The 18,035-nt window shown below is 36.8% G+C and overlaps 1 protein-coding gene across 2 annotated transcripts; it reads left to right on the top strand.

Moving 5' to 3' along the window:
- Positions 1–1,703: 1,703 nt before the first annotated feature.
- Positions 1,704–16,524, top strand: LOC115456242. 2 transcript variants are annotated; one of them, XM_030185225.2, is made up of 4 exons: positions 1,704–1,961; positions 7,880–8,018; positions 9,603–13,412; positions 13,602–16,524. In XM_030185225.2, the coding sequence occupies exons 2-4, from the start codon at positions 7,896–7,898 to the stop codon at positions 14,643–14,645; spliced, it is 4,977 nt and encodes a 1,658-aa protein (XP_030041085.2). In that variant the 5' UTR covers positions 1,704–1,961; positions 7,880–7,895; the 3' UTR covers positions 14,646–16,524. The 2 variants fall into 2 exon arrangements, with proteins under 2 accessions (XP_030041085.2, XP_030041084.2); XM_030185224.2 differs by lacking the exon at positions 1,704–1,961 and adding an exon at positions 6,482–6,659.
- Positions 16,525–18,035: the final 1,511 nt, after the last annotated feature.

The raw sequence follows: 18,035 nt of genomic DNA, 5'->3' as shown, positions 1-18,035 counted from the left end.
GCAGTTTCATTTCTCGCCACAAGATGGTGCTACTATAGACGAGTGCCAATGGGTGTATACCAAGTGTGGTAAAAAAAATAATTGTGTTTATTGAGTTACAAGGCGATCCTATTCATTTGGCACCAATCAAGTTGTGTGTAAAATTATATATTTTTTGTAATGTTTACTGATTGTCGCGGTCCATACCAGCAATATATTAAACAGCTTATCTCAGTTTTACAAAATAGAAAACTAGGCAAACCAAACTCCACACTAACATACAGTTACTTTTCGTAAAAAGCTATCACGAAACACACATTTTTGGTCTCATAGCGAACTCATCAGCATATAAGAAAGAAAAGGAAAGAAATACAAGTAGTCTTATAGATAAGACGTGTTATTGACCTACGACGATAACTAAATGTACATGTACTATTGTCATGACCCGGATAGCACGGAATAATTTGGAAACGCAATTTAACTCTTGAACACACTATAGCATAATTTTACCAGAAGAGACTTGTGACTATATTAAAACACTAGCAATGGAGGCGGGTTACGTGACTGCTTCAAAGAAAGGAACGCGAATCAAGATCTAAATTCTAGAGTCAAAATGAACTTTATTTAATGTAAAGTTGAGACGAAATTATGAAGAACATAAGTAAACTGTTCATATTAGATTTGATTCCAGGGCCGGATTATCTTTGAGAACTCACTAAGAGTGTACCTATTTAAAACTATAAGAGTGTACTTACCTGTTTATTCCCCAATTCGACGACCTAACTCTGTATATGTATACAATATAGGTAGATAAGACTAAAATTAATTATTTTAAACTTAGGTATAATATTTGCATCTTATCATACCTTTTTAGATCTACATGCGTGAGTTTATGCGTATTATTTCTCTAGTTTTAGAGTGCAATGCACCCGGTGCAGTGACCCTTAATATTCGCCCGGGACGGCTGTCCCGAGCCACACCCCCGCGCCGAAAGGACTACAGCCTGCGTTCTATAGCGCTTTACACAGTTATATAATTATATAAAGTATATATTTTTGGTAAGCAATTGTGTTCAGGCTGGATATCTGTCTACGTACCGTAATAATAATAGGTATAACCAATTTATGTGATTATACTTTCAGCATTTTAGTTTAAGTACTTACATGCAATTTATGTACTTAAGTACGTTTGCAATACCTAAATAAGTAGGTACTAAATACTAAGTCCTATAACATCGTCGATGATGGTGACCACAATGTTTATTGCAGTGTAAAATGGCAAAGCCTAGCCTCTGTCCCCAATACGTCTATGTATATGTATGTTTTGACCTAGGAGGTGGCTGGCAGGGCCAGTCGATGCCCTAGTGCCCTAAATCGGTGCCAGGTCGTGTACCGCGCATGTGCACTTCGTAGCTTCAATGAGTGCGCTCCGTAACAATAACTTCACGTGTAGAACAAGGGAAAAACCCCTGTTTATTCGGGTAAAACCTTTACAAGAAGATTTTCTGTGATATATTTTAATCAGTGTTATTATTTTCTTTTTGGTTATTATTCATGGATTGCAACAAGAAGTAACGATAATAAAGAATTAAAGCAGATTTCTTAACGCTATCATAAGAAATTAGACAATTGAAAAAATAAATCACCGCCTTATCACTAATTTTATCTTTCGTTCACGATTTCGTAACATTATATTGGGAAAATAAAATCAATTGTGGGGAAAACACTTATTGATGTGGCAGCACTCCCTGCTTTTGTTGTCGCCAAAAGAAAAATGGCCGATTCATCTAATGTCAAAACTTGTAGGGCGAGATATTATATTGAAAACGTGTTAAAATACGACAAAAACGCTACGAAAGTGCTTGTGCAGTGCTGGTGACGTGTTTTGATGGTTGTAAAATTAGTGACATTTGGTAAATGTAGCAATTTTTTCATGGTGAACAACGATTTCTTGAAAGTCTAGCAAGGATAAATCAATGCACAGTAAGTTCTTTTCACATTTATTCTATTCATTTACAATGTCTTAGACGCATCTACAACATTTCTAAAATAAATTATAATCTAATTATAAAGATAAACACTTAAAATTTCACCCTCCAAATGCTACGGTGGACCTGTCATCCGCACATATTTTGAAGGTTTCAGTAATCACAAAATATCGTTGAAAATGGTCCAAACACATCATTACAGCCTTGATAGTGCTTTTATAACGAGGTCAAAGTGTACGTACGCGATAATAATAAAGTTAACGTAGTAAAACGTCCATTTTTGTGCCCTATAGTGTATGTGTCAGGTTTCCATAAATAACTGCGTACGTTTATCATTTAGATATCGTGCTTTAAAGCTATACGCGATAGTTTTTTTATCGGCTACTTAATGTAATGGCAGTACAGTTTTTGGCATTTGAGGGCTGAAAATTGGAATTCCATGGTTGGAAAAACTTCGCCCATTAATATTTGACCACATATCATTTCCTAAACGTTCCTGTCAGTTGGTAGAAAAGGCTGACATATTCTATAAAGGCATATATAACTGGTATAGAAGAATCAAAAGTCTATTCAAGGATGGTACAAATCAATTCATATCCTATTATAAAAAGGGCTGCTAAGAGACCTTTTATGTGTTAATGGAATTATAAGGTAAAAATGGAATATTCTGGCTTGTTGCTAATGCCTAATAGCCTGAGAAAGTGAACCAAACAAATCAGTTATTTGTTTATGGACTGATAAGGTACAATAATGATATCTATTTTAAAATATCCGTTTGTTTGGCTTAATACCGTTTGTGCAGTGCAGTTGGTATAATACTTTTTGAAGCATGAAGTATCAACTTTATAATTAGTGGTCTGCTAGATCTCAGGCATATTCGCAGTCAATTTAGGGGATTAAATTCTGGTTAAATTGTGATACAAAAAACCAGACTCTTGTTGCAATGTTGATAAAACATTTGTCTATACAAGAGTTTAGATATTTATTCCTATCTGTCAATGCAAGTCTAAGAATAGAGACTGTAACACCAGTCAGGACTTTCTCAATCTTGTAGATGTTTGTACTATTTGTAAATATAGTACTTACCACCAGGAGTGCAATTATGTGTGTCATGATCTATTTATCTTTGTAATATGTATTGCATTTATTATATAGACAGAATTTGATATTATATAGTGGGGTATAGATTAGCAAGAAAATTTAAAGTTAAGTTCCGCAAGCAACTATACACAGCAAGTTGATAGCTGCAAATTTTGTACCTTGTAGGACTTGTAGACATGTGTATAAAATTATTTAAATACTGCCACTAATGTACGCAAGTGGTAGTTACTTGGTAATATACATATTGGAATAAAACAATTATTTTTTTATATTTTTTTTATAATGATTTCTTATGTTTGAGTTGTATGTCGAGTTTTTTTATATTATAATTTTTTTCAATGTTTGTGAGATTTTGCAGTCTTCATAGTCAAGGGTATTGAGGAGTCAATGTTACAATATCTACCTAATAATATACATATTTACATGAGAATTTGCTAGTGTAACCTTAGCTTAATACACATTATTCAGTATGTATGATTATAAATAGTTTAATAATGTATATTTACCTTCAGGATTTTCCTTACCTTAATGGTAAATTGTAAATTGCTATTCTTGTATTTGGCAGTGACATTTTTTATGTTTATACGTAGATAATAAATGATTTTAACATTAATGTATGCAATAAAATTGCAATCGATGAGAGACAACATAGAACCTGAATCAGTGGAATAGGAAATAAGGAATTATATACAAGTTTTTTGCACCATGCAGTTTGTAGTGCTAGGAATAATTGTATCCGGCCAGTTTCTTACATAATCAATGTCCATCTTAACTAGGGATGTTCATAAAAGTGAACACATCACTCTTAAGTTGTAATGTTTATCCTTATTTTTATATTTAAAACTACTATACTCAAAAGAACCTTCAACATAAATAACATGTTGAATAGGTATAGATGCCCTTGTAGGTAATGAATAACAAGGTTTCATTACTTTGACATACATAATTACTTTATAAAGTTGTGAAGGAAAAAATTATAAGAAAATTTGCTATAACTGTTTGATTATTATAACTCTGTTATTCCGACCGTATGTTATAAGACATAATGTTTTGGTATAGATATTAATAAATAAATTATAAATGCCAAAAAAGAGGCTATGGGAATTTTCATGAGTAATGTTTTATCACGCCTTATCAATTTATTGATTATGAAATTTTTATGACTCATCAAAATTATTGTAGAAGTTAAGTAATTTAGATGATTTCCATATTAGCTAAAGTAATATGTAGATGATAAACCTTTTTTATTAATAAACAATTTTTTTTGTTAAAATTTGATATGAAATATATTTCATACACACACTCATTAACAACTTTTATTCCGAACAGAGTAGGCAGAGGCAGAACTGGTGCACCCAATTTTCACAATGTGTTTGTTAATCTATGATGTGATAGTGACTGACCCAATTGCCATATCTGATATAAATTCCAGACTCCTGGATGATACTGAGTTAAAAACCCAATATAACATTGTCCAACCTTTGATTTGAACCTGAGACTTGACAATGGAAGTTCTACCAAACATACTACACTGATTCCTTCCTAACCGACTTTCGGCCACGGCGGCCGGTCTCAACGGAGATTACCCAAGTATGCAAGAGATATTATAGTGAATAAGTGTGTGTGCAATACACAGGTGCACTCTCTGTTCCTTCACTCTCATAGTCAAATAAGATGGCAATCCGATATGACCGGCGAGAGATCAGGCGCAGAACCAACGGCTTTCCTTGCTTCCGAAGCACGGGGTAATCACACCATTCACTTCCTGACTCCACAACAGAGTAATTTTTATGATGAAAAACCCAGTCACAATTATTTTTGTCCGACCCTGGATTCGAACTCGTGTCCACAGCGCGTAGTTGTACTCGTACCGTGCACAATTACAACTCGGCCACCGAATCAGCAGATCAGTGAAACATTTTGTATTCCTAATCGTGTTTTTAATAAAAACACACACTAATCATTTATTTACACAAGTGGCCGTCCAGTGGTAAAAATTCGACCGTCGATTTAAATGAATTTGAAACAAATATTATTATACATAAATTTTAATTTTCCGCAAATTGCTTAAGCGCAAACCCGATAAGTGATTAAAAAGGGGTACGTTTTAAATATAATCTATATTATTATTCATATTTTTAAGAAGTGAAAATAGTTTTATAGTTTTCTAGTGTCTTTCTACTCATACACATCCATTTAATTTTTTTTTTGAATATTGTCTAAGTTAAGGCCATTGCATTCCCGAGTTTTCCTCTGAACTACCAAGCTAGCTTTGACATGTCTGGACGCATGCGGACGTTTTCTATAAAATTAAATAATTTGCAATTCAAGTTCTATAAACTTGGACCGGCGTGTAGAAAAAGTTGTTGCATTCCTCTATGGAAGGGGAAGTTTACCAGTCAGGCAGATCTTGAGCCTGACCGGCCGCGGCCCCACCAATGATTTCTATTTGGACGTAGTATATACTTGTATACTGCGCGTCCCGCAAATTCTGCTACCGCAACTCGGAAACGACCAGCGCCATCTAGTGTGATTTTTGTGCGTTATCACTACAATTATGTCGATTTCTGATAGACGAGCCTCGGGCTTCTCTCGCAATTCCAGTAATGTTGACGAGATGGCGGTGTATGTAAAGTGTACCGCCATAAACACAACAGTCAAACGACAGTAACATCTAGTTTACACAAGAAAAGTTGTCAACACATGTGCGAAATTGTTAAAGGCCTTGCCGGACAGAGTCCTAGAGTGTGATATTCAATTTGTACGTATTGAATACGCCAATCTACGTGTTACTCGTCAGTCAAGACTTAGTGGATACCACAACTTACCATCGGGTGCAGCATGCACTTTGCTGTGCCCATATTAAAAAATCCACTTTTTCTCACAACATGTTATAGGTACATACTCAAGCCTTTTATATCCGAAGCTGTAGACAGAGGCGCAACAGTGGCATCCAGTTTCCGTTATAGGTATTCCATCCCATGATGTGATAGAAGCCGAGCCTACCGCTATAGGGCACAATTTCTAGACCCGGGGTTGTCACTGATAGAAAAACCCAATGTCTCTGTCCGACCCCGGAATCGAACCCGAAACCTTAGCACTGCAGTCATACCGTAATACAACTATGCCACCGAGGCATGTAATAAACATCTACAGATCATAAGACGTTCCCGACGGAGAATCGAAGGCACGCCTTCCGTTTCACAGGCCACTCATCTGTTGCGCCACAACGTCATACAATAGTTTCCTTCAAAGGGTTTCTCATTTCTGACTCACGCGTCACATTAAGTGGTGAAATAACTTGAAATGACTTCGCACTAATACTACCCTCAATGAGTAATTATTATAAAATGTCACTGACACATACCATTCAGTTGTTGTGTGTCGCTCGTGAAATACACTAGTGTTTATTTCCAAAATAAAATTCATATTAGTTATGTTGTGTAAACAATGAAAAAAAATTGTGTGTAGGAATAAGTGTTTTTGGCTGAATGCCTTTTGTGATATTCAATGACGTGCTGTGTTTGTGTAAAGCGGTGAAAATGAAGGAGTATGATATGATGACGGAAATATTTCTTTTATCTGTGCAATTGTGAGTAAAATAATTAATTTGATGTTAATTATTGCAATAATTTGTATGCATAATAATATAATGTGGTCTAGAATAAAATATTATTTTAAGGTGACACAATAACTAATTTATATACTATATACATATAAACAGTGTACTAGTTGTGCTTTCGCTGTCCTGAATACTGGTGATAAAGACGTGAGCCTATCTTCACAAACAAGATTTAATCTACTTACAAAAAAGAATAAACGCCATTCAATGATCCATGACTAAAACTACTTTCCACAATAATTTTGACGATTTCCCGCCGTTTATAAACGCTCCCAATCCCTTTTTCAATCCACAGCAAAAACGCATCTGTCTCGGGTCGAAATAAAGAATAATATATGAATGGTTAAAAAACCGAGTAACGGCCGTTATTGAAAATTATAATTATAATAATTTATTTATTAGACACAAAATTGATTACAAACCTATGAAGTTCTGTTTTCCAAACTAAGTAAAAACTTGTTTTTTAGTACAACAGTTCCTTCCTATACAAATTACAATATTATGTGCGCAATATAAAAGAGAATAAAAAAGTAACAATAAAACAAAATAAAAATAAAACAAAAGGCAATAAACATAGAAATTAACCCCTTTATTCATAGAAGTTTTTTATGTAAGGACGGAGCATTGCTGTGATAACAAGTCTGTTTCTCAACTTTGTTTATCTGACGGCTTGCTGTTTGTTTAGCTTTGTTTATCTGACAGCCAACTAGATTCAAGTTGTATCTCAATATTAGCCAATCACGACGGCCCTATGTCTACGCACTGCAAAGGCTGCCTTTCCGTCAGCACTGAGAAACAGACTTGTTATCAAAGAAATGCTCCGTCCTTAGATAAAAAAAAAACATCTATGAATAAGGGGGTATGTTTATACTATACACTTGCGTAATAATGTAAAGACCTTTACATATTTACATCAATAAATTGTGAAACATCACTATCACTACATAGTATAAAACAAAGTCGCTTTCTCTGTCCCTATCTATGTATGCTTAAATCTTTAAAACTACGCAACGGATTTTGATGCAGTTTTTTTTAATAGATAGAGTGATTCAAGAGGAAGGTTTATATGTATAATAACAACCATTAAATAGTGGAGAAATATTGCACCCGTGCGAAGCCGAGGGTCGCTAGTCGGAAATAAAATAAATAATATTAATATGGGATCCTGTAGCTTGTTCTTGTGTGTGCAGATGTGAAGGCGGCGCCATGTGGGGCGGGGCGGGGGGCTGGTGGTGCGGCGCGCTGGCGGCCGGCGCTCTCCTGCTGCTGGTCCTCGCGCAGCGCTGCCGCCGCCGCAAGCGACCGCGCACGTCGATAGCAACGCACACGGTAACTACACCATCATATACCATCACCGGCGTATCCAGCTACAGGGGGAGGCGGTTTCCACTATAATTAGTAATAATAAGTAAATACAATGGCGTATAAACTCCCTGAGTATGGCTGTGTATACAACACACGAAAGTGCAATCATAAAGATTTTTAATGTATACAAATGTCTTTCTAAAACTAGTTTTTGTAACAAGATATGATTCTTTAGAACTGCCGAGTAATGCCATGACTACTGTTTTCATATTATGACGTATAATATAGATAGTTATCGTTTTCAAGATTAGGGATTGAGAAGTTTTAAAAAAATATATTTGCGACACACAAACTATGTTTGGTGATAACATATTACTAAGTCCGTGTTTTCTTTGTGTGAGTACATTTGTGTCGCCACTATTACCACTACTGTTCTGTCGACAACTGGCGCCAAGCTGTCTGCAAGTATTATAAAGGCTTGAAATACATCACACCAAATGACTTGCCAATATTCGGCAATGGACACTATGACATCATATTTCCCAGTGTGACGAGTGCACTTCATTACTATGCATTTGTATTAAAATGTAATGATTATGGGCCCGCGTGATGTTTACCATCAGACCAGTGACCCACGCGTCTCGTCATTCGAATGTATAAAAAATCACAGTCTGTGTCATCGGAGGCATCTCCATGAAGAAGTGACGTAGCACGGTACGGGTGCGAGGTCACACGCTTTTTATATTTAACTGAATCATTAAATGAGTAGGTCATTCGTCTGATAGTAAGCCGTAGGAACAAATGCAGATATTTTTAGTTTTAACAGAAAACTGTCTTGAAACGTCATCTTGGTTGAGGTGTTGTGTACGATCAGGAAATTTCCGTATCTAAAATAGAACCCCACTCGCTTTGCGACACGCATTCGTCGTTTAAGATTGTTAAAACACCCAAATCGTGAAGGAGTTCAAAGGCAATGGTGGTAGCTTGTAATGAGATAACTCAGCTGCATATTTGTCTATGTGTCGATATAAAAAGAGCCATGAATATCAAAAACAGTAATACAATTTTAGGCTTTATTTATTGTAATAAGTACGTATTTACAATTAATTGGTTTTTATTCTTATAGGGTCGGGTTCGCATACCACTAAATATTTTGGGAAAAGTTTTTCTAGTTATAGTGATAATTTTGAAATCCAATCTTTAAGCAAAGAAATAGGTATATGACAGATGGGCCACTTGCAAAAGCTCAGTAAGCCGCAAGTTGAGTACAACTAGCCTAAACATAAAACTGGTCATTGTTGTGTGTTATTATTACTATGCAAATGTGTAGGTTTACCGAAAAGTAACAAATCATCCCCTATTTGTTTGAATAGTCCGCCCACTATTAGCCGTTTACGGGTGGCACCTACGTGACACACAACAATCATATGCTCTTTGTATTCGTATAAAAATATAATGTTCAGTGCCAGTGGCTTTCAGAAAGCCAAAAGCAACGAAACTGTTCACACTTCCCAATAATAGCCTATTGTTGAATCATTTTCAAAAATGTTTGCAATAACGCCCGAAAATATATCCGCGTCAGTCATTAGTAACGTTTTCTGTTTCCAGGTACACATAGTACGTGACGCGTTCCCCGCTCGACTCCCGCAGCCCCCACGCGTGACTCATCCCTCCCTCCCTTTCCCGGTGACTCCGATACCCCCACGCAGGATTCTTGCTACATTGGCTGGTGCGCCAGCTGACGATCCCCAACATCCCCCGCCACAAATTGTGATAGTTCAAAATTCCACTCAAAATACGATAGCGCAGGGTCAAAACCCAGAACCTTCGAGTTCAACAGCCCAACCGGAGTTTAAGGGGATACCGAAACTGCCTCTTCCCGAGCAGTGGATACACAAACGCCCCCTGGATTGTAAATATACGGCGACTATACCCCGACCGTTGGCTCAAATCGTGAACGCGGATTTAGGCAGTGATTTGAACCAAGAGACGAGAGCTAAGAAATTCAGTGCTACTAGATCACCATCTTTGGAGAAAGACGAGAAGTCTCCCTTCGTCAGTAGTGCGAAAGCGGACCGTGTTTTCGGGTTTGATATGGACATTGTCAACAAACTTAAGGAAGAAGAGATGAGCGAACGAAGAATGTCGAAAGAAGGTGAGGGGAGTCAAGATGCATCGCCTAGTAACTTGCGGAGATTTAGGTCAGTCAGTACAAGATTGAATATGTGTAGTGTAAGCGATGGCGTGGAAGTGAGAGAACAACAAGAAAGACTGGAGATGCAGAATTCCCCAAGAGTTATTGAATGCAGTTCGGCAAAGGAAAAGTCAGCGGCACCGAAATTCGATTTCTCACCCAAAATGCTAGCAGATACAATAACCTCTCCGAGGTTTTTCACTCCGCCAGAAACTGTTTCTCCTATGTTTTTTGCAGAACCATCTCCAAAATCTGTTTATTATGATTCAGTAAGGTCGCCAAAGTTTTTTCCTGATACTCCTAGGGATATCGACGTTCCACACTCTCCAAGGACTTTGGGAGACCACCTCAACAGAAATGGTATAGAAAAACCAAGTTCACCAAAGATTTTGAGCGCCAGGCCGAGCCCCAAAGTTCATAGTTATAACAAAGAAAATTATTTTACCTTCGATCCATCTTGTCCCTTTAAGGAAGACGCCAAGATGTCGCCAAAACCTAGGAAATATGGAGGGAGGAATTCCATAGAAAAAGAAAGGTTCACACCACCTGCTGATAAAGATATAAGAAAGTACAGAAGGCATAACAGTTGTGATACAAATTATAAAACTGTTGAAGTTCATGTTAATGATAATAAGGATACGAAAATAGACAATGACGTAGTCGATTGTTGTGCTAAAATGGAATCTTTGAAAATTGATTCCAAAATTGAGGAAAAGCCTAATGAGCTGACGCCTAGTCCATCGAACACTGCTCAAGCTAGACGGCAAAGATTAAAATCAATTTCATTAGACTCCGACAATGCGAAAATTATTGAGCAGAATTTGGGTTTGCCAATAGCAAAACAAATGAAAGATCAAATGAATGAGGCGTACAAAAACCAAGAAGTAAGCGCATCTTGCGAAAGTATGGAACGTTATCCAAAAACTCCAAGTAAAGAGCGTCCGATGTTCAAGTTCGAAGATAATAAAGAACGGGAACCGGAAGAAGCCAAGTCACCTGTCAAACAGAAAAAATGTCTTCGTCAAAGTTCAGATACGCAATCATTCCTAGATATGCCCAGATTCTCGCCCAAAGAGTTTGAAATAACGGTTACTTCCGAAGAAGGAGCAACGACTTCCGCCGATTTTCAAACGAAGCCGAAGACAAAGAATTTACGAAATCTAACCATCGATCTGACGAAACGAGACAGTGAGTTGGAAAAGGAATTGTTAGAATTCGAGAAATTGTACACTGATGCGGAGGAAAAGAAGGTGAAAACACCAACCTTAAAAGTCAAAGCGACGTCCCTAGATTCGTCAGAGACAGTAAACCTCTCTCTGCCACAGAAAAAGACTCTGGAAGTGCCTCAAAACTCTATATCCGTTCCAAACACACCGAAACGACAACTCAAACGAATACTGGCTCAAAAATCACTAAAACACGACCCTTGCGGTGCTAAATTGGGTTACAATTCCATACAATCAAATGCAGAGCAGCGTAGATTCTTCATGAAAGTTCAAGACAGCGGCATATATTTGAGGGAAAATCATGCCAGCCTGATGCTTTACCAACCGGGGACTTCCCGAATGGGGTCGCGAACCATGGGCTCATTCGATGAAAATATGACAGATTTCACCGAGAACCCACCAGAGATAAACATATCTGGATCGGACAATAGATATCATTTAGACTCTGGTCAGACATTAGGTTCAAATCTGCTTAATTATAAGCAGAACTTGAGCGTGTCTAGTACCAACTTAAAAACCCTGCCCGAAGGCGTGCCGTCAGACGATTTTGAACCTAGCGTGGAAGACGAGAAAGTTATAAAGAAATTGCACAGAAGGAATTCAAATCAAAGCTTAATGCTAAGTACCCACAGTCTGCAAGGCTCAAATTGTTCCCTAAATAGTTCAGGAGCATCTTGTCACAATCTAGCAACTGTAAGAACTAGCTTATCGAACTTCAGCTTGAACTCCGACCGTCAGAAGAAGCTGTCTTTAGAACGTAGAGATTCAAATGCATCTTTGATCAATACAGATCATTTGACTCCTACTACCAGAGTTATATGTTCATCGAACACTAATTTGTCCGGAGAAGTTTCCAAAAACTGCCTACTCCAACGTCGTGGCTCGAATAACAGTTTAACATTAAATATTTACTCATCCAACAACCTAAGCAGGCATTCTAGTAATAGTTCGCTAAATAAAGATGCGAAGCCAGGACAGAAGAAAGGTCTCCTTGAACGAAGAAGCTCAAATACCTCGTTAACCCTAAATATCAATACTTCCAACCCTCAATTATCAGTTAATAGAGGTCTTAGCGTCTCGAACTATAACCTAAATGGTTCTACATGTAATTTAAGTAGGTATAACAGTAATCATAGTATAGACAACCCAACTACAGAACCCAGAAAAGGTATTTTAGAAAGACGTAGTTCTAACACGTCTCTTACCCTAAATATACAAGCTCAAGAGCCAAGGGATTTGGAAATAGATGAAACGCTTCTAGAACCAAATTTAAAAGATTTACCTCATCGGGATAAGCATCGGAAGTCGCTTAGCACTGAAAATTTGATACCTAAATCTTACAAACATAGGACAAGGCGCTCTACTGAGAAAGGTGTGGGTTTCGGGTCTCATGACAACTTATGGTCCACGTGTTACACCGAGGCAGATTATCCACAAAATCTGACCTATGTGTGTGGCGATCAAGACAATGAAATCATTTACGCTTTTGGACGGCAAGATGACCCCAATTTCCAGCAAGGTTTTGTCCGGAACATCACCACCAAACCTTTAAGTCCTCAAAGTACTTCAGAGGATTTCCGGCTTTATTTAGCTAACATGCAGCACCTGCAAAATGCTTCAAGCGTTCTGTCTAGAAAACAATTACGGGACCTCAATGAGGTATTTCAAAATGGTTACTCCAAAGTTAAATGTCACAATACAATAGAAGGTCAGCATTGCTGCTCAGGTAGGGTCGAGGACATGTCCAAAGAGAACCCACAAATGGTGATTCCGGAACCAGTTATATCCCAACCCTGTTCAGAGTATCAGAAGATGTTACTACGCAACCTACATCAGGAATTTTGGGATATGCCTACGAACTTCCAGGAGAAGCCTATTGTATCCGGATCCCACCCGAAAAATAGATACAAGACGATATTGCCTAATGAGCACTCCAGATTCATCTTGAGGAATGAAGCGGGGGCCAGTGAGGGATACATCAATGCCAATTTCATAAAGGTGAGTCTCTTACATTTGTGCTTTAGTATTTAGACATATCTGTTATAATCTATTGTTCGCGGGTTCGACTCCAAAATAGCATACACATTACACTTCTATAATAGTCAACTAAATACATTCTTTTTAACGCCAAACCAATAAAATAGCTTTGCAGATCATCTTTATTTTTTTATCTTTTTAAATTTCCAGGGCCATGAATACACGAAAAACACATATATAGCCACCCAGGGACCTCTGCAGAACACCACCTACGATTTCTGGCTAATGGTCCACCAAAACACGTTGGACTATAAGTCGCGGCGACCCCCTGATCCGAGTCCCGTGCCACCCAACTACGGAGTCCAGAAAGTTGTAATGCTCACAAACTTTATCGAAAACAATCGACAGAAGTGCGAGAAGTACTTCCCACTCGAAATTAACGAAGAAGTTGAAGTGAGGAATCCGGAATCCGAAGAAGATAACAAATTTGTGATAAAAAATTGTGGAATGATCAAAAAATATGGATACACGATACGAAAATTAGACGTGAAATTTATTAAAAGTGTTAGTTATATGTGTGCGAGTGATACCGGTCAGACAAATGGTGATACTGTTGAGTGCGCTAGGGGACCTAGTCTCACTCGCGATGCCTCTATAGACATTGACCATTTACCTGACGGAGGCGAGACGAGAACTGACGATTCATATGACCAAAGTGCTAGTGTTAGTCAAAGTGTTTTAAGTAGTTGTGAGTCGAGTGACGTCACAGTGTACCATTACTGGTTCCACAACTGGGCCGATCATAAGTGTCCAAAAGACGTCAATGCCCTCCTAACGCTAAGTTTGGACGTTCTTAAAAATAATGCGTACGATTTTCAAAAGGCTACAGACGCGTGCGACACTTTGTGCAAATGCGAAAGCCCAAAAAGCGAGTCGAAGTTCCTGTTTCCTCCGCTAGAGGGCGTTGTACCATGCGATGTTAAGTATGAAGTATCAACCCCTCTAGACCTTTCTGTAGAAACTCTTTCTCCACCTACAATCGTCCATTGCTCGGCTGGTATTGGTCGAACAGGTTGCTTGATTGCCATCTTAAATGGAATCAAGCAGCTTACCAATGAACAAAAAGTGGACGTTTTAGGCATAGTATGTAATATGCGGCTGAATAGAGGAGGTATGGTGCAAAATTCCGAACAATACGAGTTGATACATAAAGTTTTATGTCTGTATGAACAAGCTTGCTTGCCAGAGTTATAGCTGTGTGAGCTGGGCTTCATTTTTTTGGATATTATCCCTAGTTGAGTGTCCATAAGTTATGTCACGGCGAATGCATTTTGTCCGGTATATGCCAGTATTTTGACTTGAAAAATTGTCAGCAAATATAAAACTAAACATATTTAATATTATAAACATTTTATATGAGTTAGGAACGCAAAATTTTTCTATAGAAAAAATGTGTTTTTAATTACACTTTTGTGATTGTAACTTTTGTAATATTGAATCGAGAGCTGGCATTGTGACGTCATAATATATGGAATTCAAAAATTCTATAATTAATAATATTGATTTTTTTTTATTCCAAAATACCATTTATATGTTCAATTTTAATAAGAGTGTATTTAATATTGCTAAGGATTTAACAATATAAATTGAACTAGGAAGTTGACGTCACAAAGGAATCACTCAATTATAATATAAATGGCAAGCAATTCTGCACAAGTCAAGAATGACGTATCTTATGGATGACTCAGTAGTCTGTATTATATCAGTGAAGTTGATATTTATCCGTAAATGAGTTTTCTATTATTCTCGCCTAAGTGCCTGAACTTTTTGTGTAAAATAAATATTTACTTGCATCCCTCTATCCGCCATTTTCAATAATCGATCCTAATAGCTTTTTTCAATCTATCTAAAATTTACCAATCAAAACAAAATTTTGCTTGACATGCTCACTAATAAGTTATTTTGATTGATTCATTCTTGGTATAGGATTAAAGATTGAGATTGGGATAGTTTAATGAAAACGGCTGTAAATCGACTGATTTCAATAAACGACCCCATCGAAAACATTAGGATCGATCGCGAAAATTGACCAGTCAGAATAAAGTTTGGCGTTTTTTCAAATTACTAATTTCAATAGATTTTATCTAAGGATGATTTATTGATTTGGCACGATTGCTATCGGCCTTTTTCAATAATTTATCCCAATCTTAATCTTCGACTCGATCCCGATTATAAACCAATAATTGATATGTTATAAGCATGTTTAAAAACTTGGTTTAGATTGATTCATTTCCGGAATGGATCGAAAAAAGCGATTGAAATTGTTTATTGAAAACGGTGCTATGTCGATGCATATGTGGTTCATCACCTGAAGAAATGAACAAACTAGTTTTTCTGGTTTTTAAATTATTGTGGAGTTATCTTCAGGTATATGTTTGGAAAAGCGTTTGCATAAAGAACGAGCTTCACTGATATAAAATACTTTTTCATAAACGCTTAGCGGCATTTTTGCTATGTGTGTTTTTGTGGTTGGTGTATATAAAAATATAGACAAAACATACAATAGATCAATACTTTTAACATTTATGAATAAAAAGGCAGGTTTGTGTAGTCGTTATTTATATTATTTTGTGTACTCAGGCCTGTTTTACTCTATTTTTTCTTAATTGAAGAGGATCTTGGCGAGCACCCTGAGTGGCGCGGTGACGCAAGGCCAAAATAATATAACAACATAGTACTGTTTCTAGCATGTCGTTAGGGATCTCCTAAATAAGGCGTCTGAATAGAGCATGAGTAAGTATAAAAACGAGGGATAATATACAAAAAAAAAAATGTAGTAAAACAAAGTGTTGATTTTTTTGGAGTTAAAAACGGTCTTAGATCAGATAGTGTATGTTTCACAATGTTTTGTTAATAGTTTTAACTTGTGTTCCACTATATTATATTTTATTTATTTATTGTACATTTTTAATTTTAAATAAAAAAAGCAAGAACGAAAACATTAATCTTTGACACTTTCGTAAAAATGCTATCTGTTAGAGCATATTGTAATGTCAGTTTCATTACATTGTTCATAGATGTCGCTGTATTAAAAATCCTCTAAACTTTGGAAATAGAATATTATGACCTATCAGTCTATTATTAATTCGATAAATTGGCAAATTGAGTTTCATAAAATACAGCATTACATATTTATCATAACGTGATTAACTTGAATCAATAGCAACGATAGCTGCCTTTGCAAATGGAGAAAATCCTCAAATAGTGGCTCATCGACCCGTCAGTCACTGGCCCAAAAGGTAGGTCAGCAAATTCTAATGATCATTAACGGTGTTTCGTTAAGTCAGCGTTATATTTCAAATGGATTGTGCTTATGATCAGGTGCAATTTAGTCAGTGCTCGTGGGCGCTTGGAGAGGGTTCAAGGGAGTGTACGTGGAACCCCCTGTCCAGAAACATATCGCATAAAAACTATGTCACTAAATGAACTTTCGATGATAGGAACTATTGACCACAGAGGTTTTATTGTAAAGCATATTCAAATAACAGCGCGATTTGAGCTTGAAGAAAAAATACTGATATTATGTAGTAGTATGTCGATGCAGTTGCACCTCCCTTAAAGTAATCTTGGCGGCGCAAATGTCATTGCAGCTTCTGAGATGCGGCTCTTGGTTAAGAAAGGTTACCATACCGACCTGTAGCAATGGAACTAAAATTTTAGCTCCATAATGATGCCCACAAATGATACTAAATGTTCCTTGAATAAAACTTCCACATCAGCCGTAAATATAAGTTTACTACTTTATTTTTCTGTCACGTTACTTATTTTTCGGAAGATAAGACCTAATTAATACATAATTCATTCATTGCTTACCATCAGGCGAACAAGCCGGTCTCGTCGTTCTAAAAAAAAAAAACATTCAGTCGTCTATAAACTCTTGTCTGTTTCTTTTAGAATATCATAATTAGACAAATCCTTTCGAGGGATTTTAATAATAATTCAGTTAATTATTTTCGAAAATATGGACTGGACCAAGGAAGCAAATAAATATTACAGTAATGGACAGTAAAATACATCACTGTCTTCATTTTACAATAACATTATTTATTTCGTAGGAAAATCGCGGGTATTAACTAAGAAAGACTGTCACAAAAAACCTTCGAGCAATATTAACGGTACTCAAAAACAGTTGTCATTTGAAGCCGGGGCTCTTTGGTTCACAGCCGCCTCATCATCCGCTAAACCACCATGCTTTCAATAAATTATACTTTATACTCAATGTAATATGCAGACTGCTGTCTGAATTATATTGGCCCATGAATTAAATGAAGAAACAGTTGAACGAATTTGTATGTGAACTTAAAATTTATAGGGTAAATAAAATTAGAAAAATAAAAGTATTAAAGTCAAGTTTGCGCACACGGAAAAGCTGGCACCGTTAGTACTCAATATATTTACAAATGCATCCGGTTAAATTTATGGCTGACCGGCTACTAGCAAATAACGCTTTGTTTTCCTACATTGACAATACATATTTACCGATGACGCCATTGCTATGTTTATTTTGCTCAGTGTTGCCGGTTAAGATAATATTACCATTTTGAGAAGAATTAAGAAAAATCTTTTTGTTTTTCAAGACCGAAC

This window comes from Manduca sexta, chromosome 28 (assembly GCF_014839805.1).
Source record: "Manduca sexta isolate Smith_Timp_Sample1 chromosome 28, JHU_Msex_v1.0, whole genome shotgun sequence".
In the NCBI taxonomy this organism is placed as follows: domain Eukaryota; kingdom Metazoa; phylum Arthropoda; class Insecta; order Lepidoptera; family Sphingidae; genus Manduca; species Manduca sexta.
Note: the sequence above shows the minus strand (reverse complement) of the source record. Positions and strands in the feature narration are given on the sequence as shown.

Coding starts and splice junctions, on each gene's coding strand:
- LOC115456242 (XM_030185224.2), top strand. CDS start 6,559: ATGCCTTTTGTGATATTCAATGACGTGCTGTGTTTGTGTAAAGCGGTG. Junction 6,660..7,879: donor TTTCTTTTATCTGTGCAATT/GTGAGTAAAATA, acceptor TTGTGTGTGCAG/ATGTGAAGGCGGCGCCATGT. Junction 8,019..9,602: donor CGTCGATAGCAACGCACACG/GTAACTACACCA, acceptor TTCTGTTTCCAG/GTACACATAGTACGTGACGC.